This window comes from Gekko japonicus, unplaced genomic scaffold (genome assembly GCF_001447785.1).
Source record: "Gekko japonicus isolate JY-2015 unplaced genomic scaffold, Gekko_japonicus_V1.1 scaffold1188, whole genome shotgun sequence".
Taxonomy (NCBI): domain Eukaryota; kingdom Metazoa; phylum Chordata; class Lepidosauria; order Squamata; family Gekkonidae; genus Gekko; species Gekko japonicus.
The window spans coordinates 15,354-42,043 of record NW_015171539.1 but is presented as its reverse complement, the minus strand read 5'-3'; the positions used below and the strand labels follow the sequence as shown (position 1 = coordinate 42,043).

The following is a 26,690-nucleotide window of genomic DNA, read 5'->3' as shown; positions in this document are numbered from 1 at the left end:
TCCTCCTCCTCCTCCTCCTCCTCCTCCTCCTCTTCTTCTTCTTCTTCTTCTTCTTAGGGAAAGTGGAATGCAGCAGGAAAAGAGGAAGACCCAACATGAGAGGGATGGACTCTATAAAGGAAGCTACGGCTCTCAGTCTGCAAGACCTGGTGGGCAAGGCTATTAATGAAAGGACATTTTTGGAGGACATTAATTCATAGGGTCACCATTAAGTTGGAAGTTATTCTATGGCACTAAACACACACACACACACACACTCTCTAACAGCACCCATTCTGCCCTACTGTACTGGGAAGGGACTGTAACCCATTCTGCATAGGCTTAATACCACTTCCTGGCACCACTGAACTACCTATCAAGACAACTTGCATCTTATCTGGACTGCAGTTTATTTAAATGCTTGTAACCTGCTTTTCAAGCCCTTGGTCCAACCCCGTTTCAACTCTAGGCATCTGTCCGGCATTTCTCACACCGCTTCCGATATGGACAAAGAGGAGAAATGGTGCCTGGTGATGAGTTCAGCACACAGATGGTGCTTTACTCCGGACCTCTGGAGCATCTCGTGTAAATGTTAAACAGCTCAGGGAACAAAACCAGTCCTGGTGGAACACCATAGCACTTGCCTTGTGCCAAACCTTGGCTTCCCCAGTGGTGCGGAACAGGATCCTGGTCAATGGTATGAAAAGCACTGAGAGAGCCAGGGAAAACACCGGGGTTGAACCCCATTTTTATAGTCTCTTTCTCGGTACAGGTATAACGCTCTGGCCATCAAGGTGTCAAGGGCAATATTACGCCAAACTCTGGCCAGAAATGGTATCAAAATGTATCTGCATCACCCAATACCACCTGGAAATGAACTGCCACCACCCACTCAAATACCTGGATCCAAAAAGGAGAGATTAGAAGCCGGCCAATAACTGTTGCGATGAGTTAAACCTGAGGATGGCGTTGTTTGGCTGTTTTTAAATGAGTCACCGACTACCAAATTAAAAATCTAGGTAACCCAATGCTTAGGGTTTACCCTCCCCGCCCGGCAATTCTGCCTGGTTTGGAGGTATGTAATGCTACAGTTTTGTAGAAAGACAGGTGGGCTTGGGCCTGAAGGATACATGCACAAGGCCCTCCGAGGTTTCTAAAGCAGAAATAAGACACAAGGTCAAAAGACAAAATGCTGCTCCGTAGCAAGATAAACTTCATCACACTGAGCGGCACCAGGTTTAAACTTCCCGTAGCTTAAATCTTAACCAGATTTGAGCTCTCTGGCCATTTCCCATCAAGATACTAGCTTTTCAAATCTAGTGGCTAGTAACTCAAGAGGCAAGGAGTCAGGGCCACAGACAAGGCAGTGCCTTTCTTCTTTCCGAGATAATGGATACATAGGCAAGAGAAGAGATGAGCAGCGGATTCTTCCCAGAGAACCTTACACAGAAAAGCATCAGCGTTCTCTGTGCAAATAAGGGCACATTTCCATTCTCCCTGCTGTTTTACTGGCTCAAGGACAGGAGGAGACAAACTGACCCGTCTGGAAAATGCTTCCAAGGTAGCAGAACATGTAAGAACTTGCACAGCTCCAAGACGGCAAACCCAACTGGGTTTTTTCCCCACATTCTTTGCAATTCAGGTAGTTATTGCTCACTTCTCTCGTGTAAACTCAACTATTGTTCTAAGATTGTCAAACATCCAGGTCACAATGCCTGGTGAAGTGGCCTGAGTCACTCCCTCATCTGTGACAAGCAATTACTAAGGTCCATGCATGTGACATCAAAACAGCAGAAAAATGTATTTAAAAATTAGACTTGCAGGAAGATGCTCTAAAAGAAATAGCTACACTATTTTGGTCTGAATTTATCATTCTGCTCTTTATTCCCTCCTGCAGTTTACCTCCCTGTTAAGTACCCTTCTGTTTCTCTGTCCTGAATTCCTGGATCTTAAGGTTCAAGTGCCTTGGTCAGACTTTCCCTGAGAAAAATATTATCAATGCTCATTCAGTACACAGATTCTTCAGCTGTTGTACAAAGCCAGCGTGTTTGTTTCCTGCTAGCTGAACAGTCCTAGTGTCAGTAAGATCAACTTCACTCGGAGAGGCTAGGGCTCAGTGGTGGAGCATCAGCTTTTAATAAATAAATAAATGTGTGTGGAGAAGGTCCCAAGTTCAGTCCACGTGTTTCCAGGAAAAGGATCTCAGGTAGCACGTGTTGGGAAAGACTTTTCCTCTGCTTATACAATTATGTATGGGATGGAGAGAGTTGACACACAGAATTTTTTTTCTCCCTCTCCCAAAATACCAAAACTTGAGGGCATCCGATGAAGCTGAGGGGCAGTAGGTTCAGGGCAGACAAAAGGAAATACTACTTTACACAGAGAGTGACAAAAATGTGGAATTCACTGCCACAAGATGTAATGAGGGTTACAGGAATAAACAGCTTTAAAAGGGGATTAGATAGATTCATGGAGGATAAAGTCTATCAATGGCTACTAGACATGGTGGCCGAGGGGAACCACCACATTCAGAGGCATTAATCCTCTAAATCCCCAAACCAGAAGGCAACATCAGGGGAAGGCCTCAGCCTCTCTGTCCTGTTCTCGGCCATCCAGAGGAACTGGTTGAGGCCACTGTGTGAGACAGGATGCTGGACTAGATGGACCCTCACTGGTCTGATCCAGCAGGGCTCTTCTGATGTTCTTATCAGGGGAAGGCCTCGGCCTCTCTGCCCTGTTCTTGGCCATCCAGAGGAACTGGTTGAGGCCACTGTGTGAGACAGGATGCTGGACTAGATGGACCCTCACTGGTCTGATCCAGCAGGGCTCTTCTGATGTTCTTATCAGGGGAAGGCCTCGGCCTCTCTGCCCTGTTCTTGGCCATCCAGAGGAACTGGTTGAGGCCACTGTGTGAGACAGGATGCTGGACTAGACGGACTACTGGCCTGATCCAGCAAGGCTCTTCTGACGTTCTTAATACCCTGGAGAGCTGCTGCCCGTCTGTCAGAGCAGACAGAAAGGCCAATTATTAGTCTCAGTATAAGCCAACTTCATATGCTTTTATGTATCTCCATCTCTACTGAAGAGCAGCCTGAATAGCCCAGCTCAGCCTGAGGTGATCAGAACTTGTAAACTAAGCAGGGTTGGCCACAGTTAATACTCGGATGGGAAACCATCGAGGAATACTGAAGTCGCTACACAGGGAAAGGCAACAGCAAACCATGTCTGTTCATATCTTGCCTGGAACGCCCTGTGGATGGGGTCACCGTTGAGTCAGTTGTAACTCAACAATACATTCTTCTCTGCTGAACAGGAGAAAATTCAACTACGTAATCTCAGCAGCTCCACCTAAAAGTTAATACTTTAGTCCCTGAAGCTTTCACTCAAATTAAGAAAAAGGTCAAGTGTAAGTTGGCCAACAACAAGCCTTTCCCTTGGGTGTAGGAAGTCAATTACTTTTAGGTATCTTCAAGGCCTAAAAGCATTAATCGGCTTAATCCACAAAATCTTTAATAACTAATTGAAATTTCCTCAGTGTATCAGTGGAGTTCGGGACATGCCAAGACACAGGACTGTTGAGGGCTCTGCTACCAGAGGGGCCCACAAACGCATAGGTTCTTTCCTCCCAGGCAAAACTGTACGGAGAGTGGAACTTCAATATGGCTTTCTTCCTTTAAAAGCTGCCTCAAAATAACCCTAAAGGGACTTTAACGCGTTTATTTATGGAGTCAAAATTAATGACGGCCTTTTCTTTTAATAGTAACCCTTGACAGCTTAAGCTACTGTCTTACTTCAGAATTTTACTGAGTGTTCCCCCCCCCATATGCATTTAAAATTCTATACACTCAATAAGACTATAGATTTGGATGAGTAAAAAATGGCCCCCGTCAGGTTATGTAACGGGTAACGTGGCATTATCGAGCTGAGAAAGCTAATGACAGCAGAAATGATCGATATGCTCTGAAACCACACAAAGTGCCTCTTGATTTTAAACAAGGGAGTGAACTCCTCCTTGCATCACATGGCTTCCAACACAGTATTTATCAACAGAAGCAGCCAGCCTCTGAATCCCAGAGCCAGGAGACAACGGTACCCTGTTGTTGGACCTCCAGAGGAACTCGCTGGCCACTGTGTAAAACAGGACGCAGCCACAAAGACATTTGCAGATATTACTTTTTAAAAAAAATTTTATTAAAAGATAAGTCAAGTATACATAAATAAACCCATTATAACTCAAGATTGCTGTATACACATTCATACAAACTGTAAGTGCGGATACATATATCACAATGCCATCTATTAACTTGTCAGCAGGATCTTCATATGACCATATCCTTGACACTTTCTTGTGATTTTCCAAGTATTCTAAAATTGCTATAATAATAAAGTATAATAAATCCATATATATATTAGAAAGACCTCAATAGTATTTTATGAGAGTGCTCAGACCATAAAAAATTGTCATAGATGTAGCCATTCTGCATAGCCAGTATGTGCTGGTAATACATCGTTTTCTGTAAAATATGTTATGAGAGGACACCATTTTCGAATGAATCTGGAATGGGACCCCGCATACCCCTGTGTGTGGGACTCGTATTTATCTGCTACTTTGTCCATCACAAAGTGGTCCCAACATTTGTTTCTCCCGGAGTGTTGGACTGGATGGGCCATTTGGCCTGATCCAGCATTGGCTTCTCTTATGTTCTTATGAGTGTTTCTTTTCCAAAAGTAAGTCCCAGTTCACATCCTACTGCTCTCTAGGGACAGACACAAACAACATTTTTGCAGTTTGGTTCATGGCTGAACCACAAACCGAACCATGAGCCGATATGCCGGTTTGCAAACCGAACCAGTTTGTGTCGGTTTGTGAGCCATTTGAAGTTTAACACACACACCCTTTCTGCTCCTCGCAGCTTTTCGCAGGGACCAGAAAGCAGGGGTTTCCAAACAGCTGAGCAGCAGGGACCAGCACTCTTTTGTTTAAATGGCCCCAAGCTTTCGTGGGGAGCAGAAAACAGGGGTTTAAATGGCTCCGTTTTTCATGAAGGGCAGAAAGCAGAGATTTCCTGCTCTTCACAAACTGCATCAAAATTCGTAGAAGTTGGTGGCAGTTCCTCAGTTCCAGCATCTTCAGCTTCACGAACCAGTTCTTCAGCTCCAGCTTCTTGAACCACGAACTGGACAAAAGTCGTAATGAACTTTTGTCAGCTGGTTCATGCCCATCCCCACTGCTCTCTGGATGTCTTGCTCAATCTTCCTCTGTCTTCTGGACCTGCATCAGATACGGCCATCAACTCCCTAAACTTTTCACTGAAACCCTGATGGTAGAAATTTGCTTTAAAAAACAAAAGATTCTCAGAATACTAAGTTCTATGCCATTTATCCAACTCCAAATGCACACTGTCTGATGTCAACTGTAACCTTAGAGGTAAAGGATGCAAACAGAATACTTCGACCTTTTGTCAGCTGCAGGAGGGGAATGAACAAAGCAAGGAATGCCTTTAATCTGCTCAGCAAATGTAAACAGGATTTCACAGCAAACATTCCACACTGGTCGTTTTCTTCCTCAACATGGGATCTCGTGTGGGTCCCAAGAAAAACATTTTCCGTTTACCTAAAGAAAAAGCTTGCAGTAAAACCTGGCACCCATTTTCAGATCCTCTGGAAGCAATTACTATTTCCGGATCCTCTGAAAGTAATTAAAGCGAACGGAAATGCCTAAGCAAAGAATTTCGTCAAATGATATTTAAGCTTTAGCAGACGCAGACTGAGATTTATCAGTTATAGTCCCTTGGTACCAAAGCTTGGATTCTCTGATAGGGTTCAAGAATAAATCAAAGACTCAGTTGCAGGAAAGCTCATGGTACAAAAACATTCTTTGTTTCGTCAGTCATGGATTGTGAACCCTACAGGGCAGAGATGGATGTGTTTGACCAAGCAACATCAGACCTGAAGCTGGCATTTTGAAAAGGGGTCTTTGCTGCAACAGCCCCCCCCCCCTTTGTCCAATGAAAACCACCACCTCGCTTACTTATTCACTGACATGTGAGAAGTTGCTTGTCCGCTTTTGCCATTGATTAATATTACTGCAGGGGTTGTTTTTTTGCTTATCCTTGATTTGGCATTTTTTAATCAGGTTTTTTGTTTTCCACTTTTTAATTATGCTGTCGGGGAGTGTGCAAGTTGCTTTGAATGTTTCTTTTAAGAGGTAAGCTCAATTTAAAAAAAATGACTTCCAAGAACAGCACAGGAAGATGGCGGCTGCTTTCTCCCCCTCCTTAGGTAAAGGTAAAGGTTTCCCTTGCTTGAAAAGCCAGTCAAACCTGACTCTAGGGATGTGGTGCTCATCTCCGTTTCAAAGCCGAAGAGCCAGCGCTGTCCAAAGACATTTCTGTGGTCATGTGGCCGGCATGACTAGACGCCGAGGCGCACGGAACGCTGTTACCTTCCCACCAAAGCGGTACCTATTTATCTACTTGCAATTTCTTGCTTTCAAACTGCTAGGTTAAGCCACAGCAAATAGGTTTAGAAACTAGAAGTGTTCGAAAGCAGTTTGCAACGGGGAGGGGCGCCCTGACCTGAATCACCCAGGCTAGCCTGATCTCAGCAGATGTTGGAAGCTAAGCAGGGCCGGCCCTGGCTAGTATTTTTAAGGGAGAACTCAGAATCCATCAGACTGGGCACCATTATAGCAGCTTTTTTAATCCTGGCCAATAAAGCTAAAAGAAACCCCATTTATGGATTTCATATGTATTATATTGAATATATTGAAAAAACCAGGGCCTTACTCTACAGAATGCCAATCAGTAGCATCAGTCTTCATCTTGTATGCCAAAGGGTCTTTCTGTACTGCACTCCACCACGCACCTGGTCTTTGATCAAAGGCAGACAACAAAACCTTTACCAATCCTGCCTTTTGCACACAAAGCTGCATTCTTCCTTGCATGTTTTAAACTCAGAACTTGCAGAGCTTTCAGAAAAAACGTGACCACTGAGCTACCTCCCCCCCCCACACACACACACTTTTGAAAGGGAGCACTATGATCGGGGAGTCTCCACCTCCTGGAAGTTTCAGGCCCCCCGAGACGTTAAGTTTGCCCCTACCTGGTGGCTCCTACCTGGTGGAACGAGCTCCCGGGGGAGATCCAGGCCCTGCAGGACCTTGTGCAGTTCCGCAGGGCCTGCAAGACGGAGCTCTTCCGCCAGGCTTTTGAGTAGGAGCCACCGCCACCACTATTCCACCACCCTGGTACTGTTCCACCATTTACCCCTACTATGGGGGGTATGCGTCGCCTGGCGGAAGCGGGTAGAACATCATCGCTGGAGTCCTCGCTACTTAATAAAGCTGGCCGTCGAATTGGGATTACTGCCCATCTTGGGGGATCTATATATAGGATAACATCAGAGCACCTTAAATATTGTTTATGGGATTTTATTGTGGATGTTGAACGCTGTTTTATTGTATTTTATCTATTTAACCTGGCACTAGCCGTATGTTAGCCGCCCTGAGCCGTTTGGAAGGGCGGGATATAAATCCAAAATAAATAAATAAAAACATGTTCTTAAGGAGCCACTGTTTATTATTTTGGAGAGGGTGAGGTTTTCCGAATTGTCCCCCACCCTCACAGCACCCTAGCACATACACACTCCTCTACTGGTACTTCCCACAGGCTTGTAAACAGGGGCCAGTAAAAATTATCTTCGGGTGACTAGCCAGGGAAATCTTTTTCCTCTATGCTATAAATCATTAGCACTCATGTCTCCAGTCAGGCTGGTAAAAAAAAAAAATAGTAATTTTTGTAGATTTGTCTTGTATTATAAAAACCACTAAGGAAACTCCTGGAGTGCAGAGCTTTCATTTCTGGTTTGACTGCCACTTTAGTAAGAAAAATCTGCTCAGGCAACAGTGGAAACGAACAAATCCGAGACATTCTGGTATAGCAGAGGATTGCAACCCCGTCATTCCATAGTAGTTTAAAAAACATGTGTGTTAAGTGCCCTTCGTGGAAGACAACCGAAGCAAAAATAGAATATAGCTCTCAAGGCATAAAGAATTAGAGTCACATAACGCACAGCAGCTCTGAAGATCAGCGGGTGATGAGGGTGGATTTCTGCATTTACGTCCGAGTTGTCACTTGATGTGCCCAGCCAAGCTGAAGCAATGTGCAGGAAATTTCTCTGGGCTGCTGGCTGCTAAGCGCTTAGAAGCGCCAACAGCATGTAAAAATGACACCAGACAGGCAAAACAAAGGAAGATTTAGTACTAAGTGCCTCTGGTCCTAAGAATTCTTTGCCTTGTCTTTGCACTCAGCCAGCACATCTCAAGAACAGGATGTCTTCCTCTAATGCCCCCCAAATGTACCAAGATAAGACCTGTAAGCTTTGACTAAAACTGGAAAGGGAACCAAAGACACTAGGAACACATGGAATTGAGAACCAGGTACGAGAAAGATGCTTTTATTACTGAGCTCTGACTGTCCTACAGAGGACCTGCTAATCCTGCCTTCATGCACCTGTTAGAATCCAGCCACATGAAAAGAACCAGAATTGGGGGGGGGGGGCATGCAGGACGATTACACTAGGATAAATGATCCATAGGAACAGAACATAATTATGATCCATGAGACGGTGTCTATAGAGACAGCCTGGAGAACAAAGGAGGAGTCATAGAAAGGAGAGAACTATGCACAACTGGGAGCTCAGAAAAGAATCCCTAGGAGGAGGAAGGAACCAGGCACAGATTGATTCGGAGGAGACTGGAATAGCCCAATCATCATGTAACTCAGGAGTCCCCAGCATGGTGCCCATGGGCTCTACAGTCCGGTCAACACTTTTCTTGGCACCCACCAGCTGTTTTTAGAAAGTGGGTGGGGCCAAGGTGGGGTTCCGGCCCAGCAGGGCTTCTGATCCGACTGTGAAGATTAAAGTAGTATTGATTCGGCTGCAGCTTCCACCACAGTGCTGGTTTTATTCCATCTCACTTCTCTTTCCCAGCTTATTTTTTAAATTACCCCTCTTCTCCCCTGCACTCGGGCTTCCTGGGTGTGGTTGGCTCTGTCTCCTGTAGCAGCCATTTTGTGGTTCGTGCCGCTTCCTCCAGCAGCCATTTTGTAGTTGCACCCACCACACCATGTCAGAATTCCAAAGGTGCCCACGGCCTCTAAAAAGGTGGGGATCCCAGAGGCGATCTAACAAGCTTGAGAGTCGTCAGCTTAACTCAAATTTCACAAATTCTGCTCATACATCCTGGTGGATGGGTTAGCCAGGCATAGGACTGAATTCGAGGCAGGAGATTCCTTGATGCCACCATGTTTCTGGCATGAAACGGTAAACAGAAACTAGCCTTCTTCGGGATAGGTTTTTCAGTTCAACGAAAGCTTGTGCTGCAGACCTTCACTTTTGGTGATCCCCTCTTTATAACTCAGAGAGAAACACATCTGGACATTCGGAAGCTGGGTAGAACTACACGGCAAAGCGCCTGAGAGGCAAGAGACTTTGGCAGAAGCAATTTTTGCAACAGCATCAACTTTTCATTTGGCCCTGTGGACTGCTCCCTGTCAGTTAGGGTTCAATGAAGCTGACCACTGCCAAAACAAGATAGCTGAACACAAAGTCATAATAAGCCCAGGGGAAGCCTGTCCTCTGCCTGTCCCGAAATCTGTAAAATGCTCTACCTCAGGGGCTGCACTTTCCCCTGTGTGTGGTGAACAATCACATTTGTAAACTGTTTTTTTAAAAATTCCTTACGGCAAAGGGAAATAAAAGACATTGTCACTGCTGCTTCTTCCTTTGACACTCTGCTACAACCTCTAGATTATTTCTGTTTATCCATTTACATAACCCTGCCTCCAAATAGTTTCATTTTTCATTGCAATCTGAAAAGCTGGAGCCGCAGATGGTAACAAATTCCTCTTGTAGTAGGTGGGGGGGGGGGGAGGGAATTCTTATCGGTATCTGGCCTTTGAGAACAGTGGATTAAGCGCTGCGGAAAGATTACAGGCAAGAGCTTGCCTTCGCAGAAATTGTTATTCTGCTAACAGGTTTAAAGTGAATTTTGCATTTGCCAGAGTGGCAGATATAAAAATGCTAACCGGTTCTCCTGAAAGCAGAATTGTGCATCTCAGTGTGAGTATATCCTCTGTCTCGTGGCTGGGGATCTTGGATCAAAACGTAGCCAAAGGTTGCCGTTGTGTTGCCTAAGTAGCATTCTCTTCTGCCTTCAGGATGGCAAGTTAATGCAGTAACTTCCCACAACAGGAAAGCCTTGAGGTTTACTTGAACACATGAAACTGCCTTATACTGAATCAAGACTACCGGTCCATCAAGGTCAGACTGGCAGAAGGTCTCCGGGGTCTCATGCTACAGGTTTTTCACATCACCTCTCATCTCACCCTTTTACCTGAAGATATCTATTTATTTATTTATTGGATTTATATCAATGTTCCCTCTAAGCTGTGGAGTCTTGTGAGCAAAAACTCTACTTTGCGAGCTACTGGCGTCAAAGTTGTGAGCGAGCGATTTGGTTGCTGCATAAATTGGTTTGCTCTGGAGCCATCCTTCCTGAGCGGAGACAAAAATGTGTGAGCCAGAGGCTAAAAAACTGTGAGCTAGCTCACAGTAACGCAGCTTAGAGGGAACACTGATTTATATCCCGCCCTCCCCGCAAACAGGCTCAGGGTGGCTCACGTAATTTGGCACCATATGCCAAGTCACAATAAAATGTATAAAACAGTTAAAACAATCATACAACAAATAACAATTAAAGTGCTCATTGTGATGGTCGTTCTTACAAAATTTTAGATGGCGGGCTATCAGACATGTTATCAATCTCTCCGTACAGCGGTACTCCGGCTTCCCACGGTAATGTGGCTCAGTTTCAATAGAGGGCCAGTCCCTTGCCGTAGGTGTTAATATTTATAATCGTTGGCAAATGCCAGGAACTGAACCTGAGATCTTCTCCATGCCAAGAAAAGGTTCTTCCAGTGAGCTACAGCCCTGCAAGCCCTGAGGCAGAGCATTCTAGAGAGGGCCGGGCAGGTGGAGGTCAGCCTTCCCCTGGGTTCGTTCCATATTCCATGGGGGGGAAATACAATCAGTAGGAGTTTCATGAAAACATGCACAGTCTCCATCATTTGACTGTCTGCCAAAAGCTTCCCAGTCCACCTTCCAAAAAGGCACGAAGCTGCTTCACTGCCAGTCAGAAGACTGGTCCACATGGTACATTAATGGCTACTCCAAATGGCAGTGGCTGTCGAGGTCCATGAAAGCAATGGTTGAGCGAATGCATCCTTATCTGTCATTTCCTTTTTGTACCCACCCAGCAAAACCTGGCATACCTTTCTGCAATTAGTTAAAAAAAAGGATACTTGGATACACACCAAAAATACTTTAGAGAAGTATTTTTCCTGGCACTGAGGGAGGTGTATGAGGACCAAAACTGGATAAAATCCACATACAAAAGAACCTCCTCAGGAAACAGGAAACCTCCTCAGGAAACAATCCATATACAAAAGAACCTCCTCAGGAAAGCTTCTCCATTAGCATGTTCATAGCCTGGGGGACTCCTACAAGATAATGACTCAGCCCTACCCCACCTTCTCGAGTAGATATAAATTATCTGCCTAACATTTTTCTTCTCACCTTGACACAGAGAGTGCTCAATCTTTCTGTGTTATACCTCTGAGGATGCCAGTCACAGCCACTGGCGAAACGTCAGGTCCTACAATGCCAAGACCACGGCCAGACAACCCAGAAAATCTACAGCAACTATTTAAAATAGGATACTTTGAAAAACCTCCCCATATTCACAAGTGAATGTATCTAACTCCTTGAAAACTGCTTGAGTTATTAATACATAAATCTGTCATTTCCCTTCTAATTCTTACTATGTACACTTTGTGAACATATGTTGACAGCCTTAGGTATTTCTGAAGAGACTAATCAGGAAAGCATTTTTCTGTCTGCACGTGCTTGATACCAAGGTTCAGTTTCACCATGAACTTCTTCCAGCCTCAATTCCCGAAACCAGTGAATACCTAAAATCAGCAGGCTCTGCCAATATCAATTCTTGAGTGATGCTTTAAAAAAAAGCTAAGCTTGATTTATGTGAAAGAGGCAGAATACCAGAAATAAGAAGACAATTCGGATGTTTAAAAGGTTCGTATATCTGGATGAAGCAACTTTCCCCCCAGGTAACAGCAAATCAGTCTCTATGTCTCTGTACAGCTTGCTGTTTATGTGTCTGTTTCCAGGATCCAGGCTTTGATTTGGTGGTGCTAATGTAGATTTCCATTCTTGAAGGCTAAGCTTTTGGACAGCTTGTCCCACCTTACAAATTCTGTAGACTGGACGCAAATTAAGATTCCACAGATAAGGGACATAGATCCAGCAAAGCACACCTGGGAATCTTGCTCAACACCTAACGCTTCCCTTCCGATATATTACAGGGCTCAGAAATGGGTTGCACAAGATCTTGCATGAGCAGAAGCGAAATGGGGATACAGTAAGTCTAACGGTGCAAGAGGGTAGCTGCGTTGGTCTGCAGGAGAAGAGCTAGATTCAAGTCCAGTAGCACCAGATACTGCCCTGACCTGGATAGCCGAGGCTAGCCCGATCTTGTCACATCATGGAAGCTAAGCAGGGTTGGCCCTGGCTAGTATTTGGAAGGGAGACCACCAAGGGATACCAGGGTTGTGAGGTGGAGGCAGGCAATGGCAAACCACCTCTGAACATCTCTTGCCTTGAAAACCCTGGGAGATCGACGTAATACAGATGTGACTTGATGACGACGACAACAGCAAAGCACCAGATACTGACGAATGGAACGTTGACTCTTGGAAGCTTGCATCCTAAAAATCTTGTTGGGTCTCTAAAGTGCTACCAGACTTCAGCCTAGCTCCTAGCAATATTCCCTCTAAGCTGTGGAGTCTTGTGAGCAAAAATTCTGCTTTGTGAGCTGCTGGCATTAAAGTTGTGAGCAAGTAATTTGGCTGCATAAATTAGTTTGCTCTGGAGCCATCCTTCCTGAGCTAGGACAAAAACGTGTGAGCTGGAGGCTAAAAAACAGTGAGCTAGCTCACACTAACTCAGCTTAGAGGGAACGCTGGCTCCTAGTACAAGAGGCTACCATAGACTTTTTCTTGTGCCGCTGCTTACGTAAGAGCTCTACTGAAAACAGAAACTTTGAGCTAGGTCTAACCCACAGCCCGGAATGAAGGTTCTAAAAACCAGACCGATAGCTGCTGCTTGGCTTATGCAAGCCAAGTCGGCTGTTCCACATAATCGCTCTCTTTTCATGCAAGTGCAGGAAGAGCTCTCTGACACAACAGGAAAGCTGCAAATTGCTAAATCGACAGAAGAAAAGTAACTGCAGAGACAATTCGAGGAGAATAGAAGCTCTCATTCCCTTGCCACAAAATGACAGGGCCCTTCTCTCTTTCGCATCTTTATGCTGGCTGTCCTCACAGGAAACCCCCAAAGGTAAAAGTGAAAAGCTTTCCTGAATAGCACAGAAGTAGCATCTTTCACAAGTCTCTCTTTTTTTAAAAAAGCCACCATAAAATAGACTGATTGGAAGAAAGATCCCTCCTCCACCCCAGAGAAACACCCACACACAGCGTTCCTCTAGTGTTAAAGGAAGCATTAGAATAACGAGGAGAAAATGTTGATTGGTAAGAGTACAGAAAGACTGTAATTAAATGGGAAAAAATTACAGTCCAATTATCTTGTAAACTACGAAATGCTTTGAATGCAGCAGCAGAAATGGATTCTTGAAGCAGAAGCCATTTTAATAGCTGCATTAACTCTAGCAGCCAAGAAAAAGGTTTAAAAGCTTACCCGTTACGACTTCTGAATTTAATTCGAGTTCAGTGGCACCTTTAAGACGAACAAAGTTTTATTCAAGGTATAAGCTTTCATGTGCATGCAACACTTCTTCAGATACACTGAAATGGAAGTTACCAGTCCATACATATAGGTAGAGGGTGAGTCACAAACTAGCATACAACATAATGAAGATGCTTTAACAGATGGAAGGACCAAACAGTACCTATATGTATGGACTGGTAATGTCTACTTCAATGTATCTGAAGAAGTGTGTGCGCGCACAAAAGTTTATACTTTGAATAAAACTTTGTTGGTCTTAAAAGTTCCACTGAACTCAAATTTTGTTCTGTTGCTTCAGACCAACATGGCTACCCACCTAAATAGACTTCTGAATTTGTATGTATTCAGAGATAAAGGATCAGGGTTTTCAATCAAACAAAGGTTTTAAGGGGACTTTCTATACATATTAGAATTATTCCAAACACATTATAGTCAAGGTCAAAGTATTTGGCCATAAATGGTATTTAAATATCTACTGTTGATTCATTTGTACACTTAATATTTACATACTGTTGGGTAAGCAACTGTGTGATGGTTGCACCTAGAAATCCTATAATGCACCTAGAAATACACCAAGAGCTAGCTTGGTGTAGTGGCTAAGTGCGCAGACTCTAATCTGGGAGAACTGGGTTTGATTCCCCATTCCTCCACTTGCAGCTGCTGGATGACCTTGGGCAAGCCATAGTTCTGTCAGAGCTGTTCTCTCAGCGCTCTCTCAGTCCCACCTACCTCACAGGGCGTCTGTTGTGGGGAGGGAAAGTGAAAGGAGTTTGTAAGCCACTCTGAGACTCCGAGTGAAGGGCGGGGTATAAGTCTCTTCTTCTTCTATAAGCTTTTTGGGGGAAATTAATGTTTGAATTTACCTTGGCCCGAAATGCCCATTTTTGTTAAGTCAAACCTTTCTTTTGATTAGAAGAAGAAGAAGAAGAAGAGATTGGATTTATACCCCGCCCTTCACTTGGAGTCTCAGAGCGGCTTACAAACTCCTTTCCCTTCCCCTCCCCACAACAGACACCCTGTGAGGTGGGTGGGGCTGAGAGAACTCTGACACAAACTGCTCTTTTTCAAGGACAGCTGTGCCAGAGCTTGTGACTGACCCAAAGATGCACTTACGATTTAAAATTAGCAGGATTGCAAGGAGTTTGGATCTTCTCAGTAGCAGCATTCAGCATGGCAGACGGAAGAGTAGCTACTGAACACCAATTGCTATGCCCTGGGTCATTATGGAATATTTACTTTCAAAACAGTTAAGTTGTATGTGTTGTTCTTGCAAACTGGTGAAATTCCTCAGATGGTGGTGTTCCCCATCTCTTCCTTTTCCCCTGCCCACAGCCAGGAACATTTCCTCTCACTGTTCCATGTCTCCTGAGGATGTGTGTACTGAATTAATTAGTGGTGGTATGATAGGAAATTTGTTATATTATGGGCTTTTGTAAGAATAAAATTTTGTATTTGTAATTTTGCTTTGATAACTTTACCATAAATTAACTGGAAATGAAATGTATTGCTGGCAATGGTAGTAATGAGTAAATTATACTGTTGCTCTGAATCCTAAAAGATGGTCGTACTGGATTAATTAGTGGTGGTGTGATAGGAAATTTGTTATGTGTGGGGTTCTCTGTAAGAATAAAACTTTGTGTTTGTAATTTTGTTTTGATAATTTTACCATAAAGTAACTGGAAAAGAAATTTATCGATGACAATGGTAGTAATATCTGTAGGATTATGATTAAATGTTTTAAGATTAATATGTTTGTTATATTGTTATATAATTTATTTTTGTGATGGTACTTTTGTTCGGGATTAGAGTGAAAGGCAGTAACTTTAATGTTGACTGGAATCTCTAAAGAGGGCTGTAATGTTTAAAATAGTGGTGGTGTGATAGGAGAGTTGTTATATGTAGGGGTATCTAAGAGTATAGTTTTGTATGTGTAGTTTTGTCTTTGCCACATCATTATAAACTTGAGTGAAAATGAAATCTATTGTTGGCAAGAGTAGTATTAGTAGTAATATGATGATTAAACTTGCTTAGGATTAGTAGGTTTATTACTTTGTTTTATAAATTATTTTTGGAATAGTATTTTTGTCTGGGAGTTTTTAAAGAGTCCCATGGTTACGGTGATAGATAGTAATTATGATGTTGAAAATAAGATGTGAATATCCCAGCCGATTGTGTGTTTTAAAAATTTGAATGAATTTATTAAAAGTTATCTTGATATATAGATAAGAAAAAGGAGTAATGGTAGGGAAGCAGACATGGTCACTGATAATTATGTTGATCAGAAGAATAAGTGATGAGGATCATGAGTGACGCAATGTGAAATTATAGTTGGTTAGTATAAGAATAGAGAGAATACAAAATTTGACTATGTACAACCAAATTGTTTGGTCAATGTGATGTGTATTGAGAAAATGGAAGTTTGTTGTGGTTTATGTATGTGTGTCTATTAAGTATAAAAATCCAATAAATATATTTTTTAAAAAAGAGGATGTGTGTTCCACAGCTAAAAGAGTCTTGCTCTGTTTCATTTCAAGTTCCTAACCACATACCCGAGTGCTTAGTTTGGATGGGATCGTAGCTGTGAGATTACCAATTTGAGATGAAAAGGCCTGGACTCACTCAGCTGTGGACATGCACACCTTTGGGAAATACAGAACCACCACCACTACAACAGAAAAACAACTCCTGGGCTTTGGAGAGCCCGCCTCACTCATGGAGCTATGTGTTTCTAGCCTCCCTCATAACCAAGACTGTCATTCTGGAAACCCTGACTTTCATGAGGTATTATTAAACAATGCTGTAATGTATGGCAAGATGCCAGCTCACTGATAGTAAATTTCCAGAATCCCACTAGAAGAAGGAGAAGAAGAGATTGGATTTATACCCCGCCCTTCACTACCCAAGGGAGTCTCAGAGCGGCTTACAAACTCCTTTCCCTTCCCCTTCCCACAACAGACACCCTGTGAGGTAGGTGGGGCTGAGAGAGCTCTTGACAGAAACTGCTCTTTTTCAAGAACAGCTCTTATCAGAACTACGGCTTGCCCAAGGTCATCCAGCCAGGTGCAAGTGGAGGAGTGGGGAATCAAACCCAGTTCTCCCAGATGAGAGTCTGTGCACTTAACCACTACACCAAACTGGCTCTCTTGATCAAAACTATAATTTATATAGTACGATCGTAACACAAGAAACTACCTTATATTGTCAGCACTGTCTACTCAGACTGGCAGTGGCTCTCAAGGATCTAAAGTACAGATCTTTTACATACCTACTAACTCAGTTTCTTTTTTAGCTGGAGATGCCCAGAGATTGAACCTGGGAACTCCTGCTCACCAAGCAGATGCTCTACCTCTGAGCCACAGCCCACCCCCAACACTTGATAAGAGCATCATGATAGGTCATTCCGTGCCCTAAAGCAGAGGTGTCAAACTCTTTTGTTACGAGGGCTGGATCTGACATAAATGTCACTTTGGCCGGGCCATGTGTTCCATAAAAGGTAATGCCAGGTACTGGAAATAGAAACTGTATAAAGGAGAGCAGATGGTAAGCTCCGAGTTGGTGTAGCCTCACTGCAAGGCCCGATAGGCTGGGAGGGGGGTGCGGAGGAAAACCCACAGAGGTGGACTGGAGAGGCAGCAGTGCAGTGCTGGGCAGGTACTTGACTGCCGCAGGCAAGCCAAAATAGAGTAGCTCCGCCCACTCCGCCCCTCCCCCCAGCACTTATTCCCTTGCATCAGTTGCTTGTGGGCTGGATGTGCCAGTTCTGGCCCCCGGGCCTAATGTTTGACACCCCTGCCCTAAAGAGAGTACAGTCTGATTATAACTGAAGATGTGGAGGATGCTTCCAGGGGCATCCCTGGGGCGAGGGGATATGTGAAGCCACAGCACGGTTCCAAGACTTTATGGAGTAGTGGTTAAAGCATCCGACTAGGATCTGGGAAATCCAGGTTTGAATCCCCACTTGTGCTATAGAAGCTTGTTGGGTGACCTTGGGCCAGTCACACACTCTCAGCCTAACCTGGGGCTGTTGTGTGAGGATAAAATGAAGGAGAATGACGTAAAAAAGTGAGATATTAAAAAGTAAATAAATACATATATTGTTTCATTTGGCATACCCCCAATAACAGTTGCCCTCTTCCCTGGTTCTGGCGTTTATGGGTTTTTACTGAATTATTTTATCATTCTAAATGTTGTTTTTACCTGTTGAAATGTTTTTAATGTTTTTATGTTCGCTGCCTTGGGAACTCTGCTTGGGTGGGAAGGTGGCACAGAAATGTTTTAAATAAATAAACAACCCTCTTAAGGAGACTGTGAACACTGTGTACATAGCAGACCTGTTGCCACGCTTTTGCCAAAATGAAGCACTTCTAAATCCTCTCTACTTTAATCAACAGGAGAAAAGCGCCCGTACTTAACACTCTCACTGAAACCCGTTTCATCATTTGAAAACAGGCCTACAAAGGGGAATACCCTGAGAGTGCCGGGAGGATGCAAACGAGTTCACTTGTTTCACAAGACAATGAGTGAACTCGTAAAGGCAGAGTTTCCCACTTGAGTGCATTTACTTGGGGGAAAGTTCAAAAGGGCCTGGCTCAAACATGACACATCGGCCACATTTCCCCTCGAGTCGTTTTACACTGAAACAGCAACAGCAACACACCGTCAGAATTTTAAATGAATTCACCCATCGTGCCATGGAACAGCAAACCCATTTTGCTGCTCCTTCTCTTTCTCAAGCTACAAGGAAAGAAAGAATTGGGCTCCTCTCCCCCCCCCCCCAAAAAGCACTTTTTTGTTTAGTCACACCCAACAAACACTGGACTTTATTTATTAAAACATTTATGCCCTCCCCTTTCCTCATGGTTCAAGGTGGCTTTAGGCTGGCCCACACGGACACAAAAAGCACGTTGCCGCTTATTAATAGCTCTGTATTTCTGGAAGTTACCCTCAACTCCATTAGCACCCGGCAAAAATGAGAGAAGTGTAACATTCAAGCTCTTCACACCTGAATCCTTGTTTCTATCCTGCAGTGTCATGTACCATCACATTTGCATTAGGAGTTTCCTGTGCTGCCCATTTTAAAGGCCAGACGGCAAGAAGTTAAGCATCCAACATGTTCACATCCAGTGTTCCCTCTAAGCTGAGTTAGTGTCGAGGGAGCATTGTTCACATCTAAGTCTTGGCTGCTGCTCACAGATAAAGAACATGGAGGTGGCAGTAAACAGCAGGTGCCTAGTCACACAGGTGCACAAAATTTTACACATTTTCCCAGCCCTGCAAGTAAAAAAGCTGCAAAGTGACATGTTTCCTAAGTTCCTTAGATGAGTGGTTCCCAACTGGGAGGGGGGGGGTTTCCATGAAATTATCATATGGGGCACGAATCCATATGTGCGCTAAGCACTGTCATTTTGATATCTCATTCCTCATGTATTTTCTCAAAAAGATACTAACAGTAGAGCTACTATTAAGGGTGCGGAGGGTTTCACCAAAAAAAACCTCAGTCACTCTTTTTTTCCTCCTTTGCTGTAATAACCAGGTCAGGAGGTAAGTTACTGTGAAGCTGAATGGATGTTGTCTCTCTGAAAAAAAACAGTTACTTTGGAATTTTATACATTCCGTATGTGTGATTTAGAGTGATTTAGAAGAAGAAGAGGAGATTGGATTTATATCCCACCCTTCACTACTTGCAGGAGTCTCAGAGCGGCTTACGATCTCCTTTCCCTTCCCCTCCCCACAACGGACACCCTGTGAGGTAGGTGGGGCTGAGAGAGCTCTTTTGAGAACTGCTCTTGACGGAACAGCTCTGAGAGAACTTGTGACTGACCCAAGGTCACATCAGCAGCTGCATGTGGAATCAAATCCGGTGCTCCCAGATCAGAGTCCGTGCTCCTAACCACTACACCTAACTGGCTCTTTACAAGTTGCACTTAATTTTTCCTTGTTCCCCCTAGGGAAGCCAGCCTCCAGGTGGGACCTGCGGATCCCCCAGAATTATCGCTCATCTCCAGACTACAGAGATCAGTTCCCCTGGAGGAAATGGATGCTTTGGAGGGTGGACTCTATGGCATTGTTCCCCACTGAGGTCCCTGTCCTCCCCGGGCTCCATCCTTGTATCTCCAGGATTTTCCCAACCTGGATCTAGAAACCCTACACCCCCAACCCAGTGGCCAGTGTTCCCTCCAAGCTGAGTTAGTGTGACCTGGCTCACAGTTTTTTAGCCTCCGGCTGACACTTTCTTGTCTCAGCTCAGGGAGGACGGCTCCAAAGCAAACTGATTTATGCAGCAGCCAAATCGCTCGCTCACAACTTTAATGTCAGTCGCTCACAAAGTAGAATTTTTGCTCACAAGACTCCACAACTTAGAGGGAGCATTGCCAGGGGGACACCCCCCCCCTTCTTTCACACTGGTTACAACAACTTAACTCCCAGCTCACACAGACAACTCAACAAGAGATCGCCTATTCTCTCTCATGCAAACTGGACTATCGTAGCCAAAGTAAAACATGACTGCCACGTTAAATAGCCGCAGCCACCCAAGGTCATTTCAAGGACCCTTCGGCTTCCTGCTAAGCACGGACTACATTCCAAGCTAAAACGCAGTCAATTAGCCACGCTAAGCCAAGTCACAGCATGCCCAGAGTCGGCAATCAGGAAATTCACAGACCAGGATACTGAACAGGAGGTTTGTTCAGACTTGCAGGTTCTGAGATCAGAAGCGAATCCTGTCTCTCAACATCCACGGCTGCTGGCAGCCACGGAAAATAGGGCAGGCGGACGAAATGAGCAAGAGTTGCAGAGAACTCTGCTTTACATGAAGGACAGAGATTGCCCTCTGTATAAACAGCAGCAGAAGCTGCTATTAAGAAAAGCAGTGACGTTGACAGGCTTCCCGCTTCTCAAAGGTGATGCTGTACATAAGAGGGTCAAAGGAGGATTGATAATGTTCAGCACGACACTTTTAAAGAACCCTTTACTTTTGCTGCATGAATGTAAAACCATGAACATGTTAAGGTTGTCACTTAAGACAGAAATGTCTACCACTGCACAGTTAACCACCCGGTGCTTACAGATGAATCCCCATCATCTGACTGCCAAAAAAGCAGCAGAACAAAAGAAGATATTTGCCCAATTCAAGGACGAATCTAACAAAACAAGAGCTACAATCCTGCAAGAATCTTACTGGAGCAAAACGTGTTTCCACCTGTAGTGCACTGGGGCATGGGCCGTATAGGCTGATTTGCAGATGGGAAGCTTAGACGGACTTACGTTATCTTCCAGATCGATTTCCAAAAAGTTAAAATTGCAAGCTACAGGGAATGGTACGCGCATGGCCATGTCAAGTGCGGGCCTAGCTTGCACTGCTATTAGACTGCCACATCACGTCACAGAGTGTGTTTAAAATGTGGAATTCACTGCCAGAGGATGTAGTGATGGCCACAGTCACAGACAGCTTTAAAACGGGATTAGACGGATTCATAGAGGATAGGTCTATCAGGGGCTGCTAGCCAGGGTGACTGAAGGGAATATCCACGTTCAGAGGCAGACAGCCACTGAATCCCAGAGCTAGGAGGCAACATCAGGGGAAGGCCTCAGCCTCTGTGCCCTTGTTGTGGGCCCTGCAGAGGAACTGGCTGGCCACTGTGTGAGACAGGATGCTGGACTAGATACACCCTCACTGGTCTGATCCAGCAGGGCTCTTCTGATGTTCTTATGAGGGGAAGGCCTCGGTCTTTGTGCCCTGTTTTGTTGGCCCTCCAGAGGAACTGGTTGAGGCCACTGCGTGAGACAGGATGCTGGACTAGAGGGACCACTGGTCTGATCCAACAGGACTCTTCTTATGTTCTTATGAGGGGAAGGCCTCGGTTTCTGCCCTGTTGCTGGTCCTCCAGAAGAACTGGGTAGCCACTGTGTAAGACAGGATACTGAACTAGAGGGACCACTGGTCTGATCCAGCAGGGCTCTTATGTTCTTTTCTGCACTTTATAGCAACCAGAGTTGCACAGAGCCAGTTTGGTGTAGTGGTTAAGTGTGTGGACTCTAATCTGGGAGAACTGGGTTTGATTCCCCACTCCTCCACTTGCAGCTGCTGGATGACCTTTGGTAAGCCATAGTTCAGACAACAGCTGTCCTCGAAAGAGCAGTTCTCGAAAGAGCTCTCTCAGCCCCACCTACCTCACAGGGTGTCTGTTGCGGGGAGGGGAAGGGAAAGGAGTTGGTAAACTGCTCTGAGACTCTGAGGGAAGGGCGGGGTATAAATCCAATCTCTTCTTCTTCTTCACAGTGGTTAGTGCTGGGGCTTAGACAAAGGGGACCTGGGTTTAAATTCACACTTCAACACAAAGATCGCCAAGTGGTCTTAGGTCAGGTGTGCTCTCTTAGTCTAACCTACATTACAGGGCTGTTCATAGGATAAAAACAGAATGATCCTCATAACACCCTTTGAAGAAGGGTGGAAAGCAGGCTAAAAAATACCCTCAGTATGCATAACTTCTCTTCCTTCCTTGGTCTCAAATACAGCATTCAGCTAGACCAGGAGCCCCATCCATCATGCCAAAGTATTCTCTCTTTGAAATGGCATTACAAGAGCGCAGAGGAGTTTAAGCCACCACCTGTTTCTTGTTAATTACATAAACTCTTCATTATTCTCTCCCTGCACTGGATCTGCACAGAATCAGGTTACCTGCCCCTGGTGCTTTGAACTGATACAAGTCAGCAGGATTCTATTAGCATGAAAACGTCATGCGGCCATTTTAGAAATCAAATCACATTTCATTCAGCCAGTAATAACAAACAGGAGTCCTGTGGCACCTAAGAAGACCAACGAAAACTGTATTCCAGAGTAAAGCTTTCATGGACTAGAGCCCATGTCTCCAGATGCGATTAACGGAGGCAGGGGAATTAAAAAACCCCAAAACAAACAGCGAGGTCTAGGGCCCCGGTTTGTCCTGCGTACACAGCAGAAGAGCACCGCCTGTACATGACAGGCATATTTTACACTGGCGAATGAACAACGGGATGACCCCACGTTCATACAAGTTCTGGAATACTACTGCCAGAGAACAGATGAAGGCAACCAATAGCAGCTCAGAAGACACTGCTTGCAAAGGAAAGATACCAAATACAGAGAAGGCAGGATCTAAGATATTAAGGATCGAGGCAAATGGGGCAAACAGAACTTAACCGTTCTAATTTGACCACATTCTGCTTTCTGAAGCAGGACAGGTACGCGTCAAGAAGTGCACTTGCACTGGAGTGAAAAGGAAAGCCAGGAGACTTAGCCTAAGTAGCAATACGCAGGAGGAAACACTACTATCTTCCATCAGCTTGCCTCACAAAGAGTTTCTATAGCAGCATGGCACAAGGTCCCAAGGCCCTCGGTCGGGCATTGCATTCTGCTGGTAGTAAAACGGAAGGAGGCCCTGGCTTGTAGACCGAAGACCTGCCCCTCCTCTTCCTAGATAAGAGGACGTTTGACCAGGTTGGATGTCATGCCCATTTGAGAGTCAGCTGGGTAGGACATTACTTTCTATCTGGGGGGAGAGGAACTGGGAAGGACACACGTGCATAAGAATATCCCCCACTTCTAGCAGACTGAGACAGTTAACATTCAACAAGGCAAACATGCACAAAGACAGAGAGAACTTTACCCATTGTATAAGTACAGACTCCTCATCCGGGACATGGTACCTCCCATCTTCAGCTTTACCAAGGCGCTCATCGGGGCACACTCCCGAGCGAATCATTTCTCCGAGGAACAGCTCCGGGACCGCCATTCAACCATCCTCCTGTTAAGCTCTTCAGAGTTCAAGTGGATTGCTTTGTACGCACCACACATCAATGGCAAAGGTCCCATGAACGATTAAGCAATAGCAGTTTCTGGATGATCACCACACACCTCATATGCTGACTACAGGGAAGTAGCTGAATACTCTTGACTTCCGGTACCTGGAGATTGCATTCATCCCCTAAAGCCGCATGTAAAAACTGGCAGTTTAACCTGCTGTAGAAACAAAGACACCTCGCCCGGGCAGCGAAGCACCCAACAGTCAGAGACCTGTACTGGGTTTGTGGGGAAGGACAGAAGTGGCAAAAAAAATTAAAATAAATAAAATGGGGCACGGGTTGAGACAGGAGGCAACGCGCACAGGTAGCCTTCCATCTGTTTTCACATCGGGTCTATTATACTGAAACGTTAATAGCCACAAAGGAAAAGGTAGAAAGCCATGCTGTACGTGCAAGTCTAAAATACTACCTCTTCCAGGAATGAGAACAAAAAAAAATCAAACAGTTAGGTGTTTGACGAGTACAAATGAAATCGAGATTGCTCCCTGGTGACCATTACAGGTGCCAAGAGAAGAAAAGGAAGCCAGTTTATCCACATGCACGGTGGAGAAAACCCATTGAGAGCCAGTTTGGTGTAGTGGTTAAGAGCACGGACTCAAATCTGGGAGAACCGGGTTTGATTCCCCCACTTCTCCACATGCAGCTGCTGGTGTGACCTTTGGTCAGTCAAAAGTTCTCTCAGAGCTGCTCCTGCAGTTCTCGAAAGAGCTCTCTCAGCCCTACCTAACTCACAGGGTGTCTGTTGTGGGGGGAGGAAAGGAAGGAGATTGTAAACCGCTCTGAGACTCAGAGTGAAGGGCGAGGTTTAAATCCAATCTCTTCTTCCTCTTCATCCTCCACGTGCAGCCAGCTGAGTGACCTTGGGTCAGTCACAAGTTCACTCAGAGCTGCTCCCGCAAAAACAGTTCTCAAAAGAGCTCTCTCAGCCCCACCTACCTCACAGGGTGTCTGTTGTGGGGAGAGGAAAGGAAGGAGATTGTAAGCCACTGTGAGACTCGGAGTGAGGTTTAAATCCAATCTCTTCCTCCTCCATGTGCAGCCAACTGGGTGACTTTGGGTCAGTCAGACGTTTTCTTAGAGCTGTTCCCTCAAGAGCAGTTCTCGAGAGAGCTCTCTCAGCACCACCTACCTCACAGGGTGTCTGTTGTTAGGAGGGAAAGGGAAAGGAGATTGTAAGCCGCTCTGAGACTCCTTTGGGTAATGAAGGGCAGGCTATAAATCCAATATCCTCCTCCTCCTCCTTCTGCCGGAACCCCAAGCAGGGATCACATCATCCAACTTAGATACTGAACATGTTTGGGGAGAGGAATTGCAGCAAACAGAGTAAACAGCTAGGAGATTTCCACTCACCCTACAGTGCGACAACTGAGGAGCTTCCTGCTCCCCTAAGCACAGATTCCCAGCAGGTCAGCATTGTAGTGTGGCTGCCTTTAAACCAGGGATCCCCATAGTTTCCACAGCAGAGCTGAGCCAGTGCGCCCTCAGTCGATTCCCACAGGAGATAAAAATGCTAGCTAAAGAGGCAGAAGGATTCTAACGCCTTACGCTACAGCCTTTGTTCTACCACGGTTCCGCCTAGCTGTAAACTTTCAAAATTCCTGGGGGAAAACTGAAATACATGCAAAGCTTGCTTATCAACCCAAATGTATTTTACCACTTTGACATAAAAGGGATCGGAGCCCCGCGCAAGGAATGCTAGGCGAGAGCCACTCGCACCCGGAATATGCAGATCTTCCTGGCTTTTCTCTCCCTCCAGCAGTATTTTCTCCGACTCTGGAAAACTGATACTCGGGATAACAGGAGCCAGGCCCATAGCTACAGTGGGGGCATCTCGGGGCCTGGCCCCCCAACTCACTGCCAAGGTCTCCCGAGCTCCGATCGAGCCCAGGGCCCCCAAAAAACAATTGTTTCATTTAAAGAAAAATTGTGCCACACCATCGCCCTCACCAAGCCTGCTTGCTGGAGTCCCGCCCCTGCCCTCACCCCGTGACCTTGCCAGCCAGCCCTGCCCTTCATTCCCAGGCCACCAGACAGGACGCCGTCGGACGGGGCGCAGGAAAGAAACACCCGGGGGGGGGGGTTTCAATCCAGCACACCCACACCCGTCTCCTGGTTTTCATCCGCCGGCATCTTGCTCTGCGGCTCTGGGCCCTGCTGCTGGAAGCTGCCTGGGGAGAACCAGTGCCAGGTAAGGAAGTCTTCTATGGGCAGCTGGGGGTGGGGGCTGTGGTTAAGCAGCTAGCTTACCCTTTCTAGCACTGTGAGTTGCGATGGCCGCTGCAGTAGCAGCAGCTGCACAGCTCCCTCCCCACCTGCCCCTGTGCATCCCGAGTTTTTAAAATCCCCCGCCCCCGACTTTGAAAATCGTGGCTACGCCCCTGACAGTAGCCATGTGAAATGATAGCCATGTGAGTTGAGGAGGTGCAGTGAGGAGGGGAAAAGGGGCAACATTACTCCATTCTCCCTATTCTATCGGCAGATGACTAGCAGGTTCCGTATGTCTTCAGTAAACATACTCCCTAAAGCTGCAGGTCATTTGATATAAAATTCTTCCCATCACACATTGAGAAAGTAAAACACTGCCTTAAACCATTTCGCCCATTTCCAAATGAGAAAATATTTCATTGGAAGGATGGTTTATATGGCTCCCAAAACTACAGTTCCTCTGTTACAAAAAACAGAAATAGTACTCAGAAGAATATACTTCTTTCCTCAGTGTTCTTCTGAGCCTTCCTGTCTCTAGCATGCCTGGCCTGGAATATCTGTGGCTTCCATCTTATCAGGCTCTTCAATCACATCTTCACGATTTTGGAAGCAGTTTCATGATCACAGATTGTACTAACAACCCCTGAGCACACAGGCTACCCATTATTCAGCTTCAGTCTTGCTTGACCAAGTTGCCATACTTTGAGAAAGGAGTCAGACAACTATTATTATTCCACTTTGGATACTAAGGTTGCCGGATGCCACTATTTTCAAGGGAGGTC

At 45.3% G+C, this 26,690-nt stretch overlaps 1 protein-coding gene across 1 annotated transcript in view; it reads right to left on the bottom strand.

Moving 5' to 3' along the window:
* The window catches only part of PACS1 (phosphofurin acidic cluster sorting protein 1), an 86,832-nt gene extending 63,290 nt beyond the window's left edge, over positions 1-23,542 (bottom strand). Inside the window, exon 1 of the mRNA XM_015419634.1 lies at positions 23,508-23,542. Within this exon, the coding sequence (XP_015275120.1) occupies positions 23,508-23,542 (35 nt within the window). The remainder of the gene's footprint in view (positions 1-23,507) is intronic.
* Between the last annotated feature and the right edge of the window lie 3,148 nt (positions 23,543-26,690).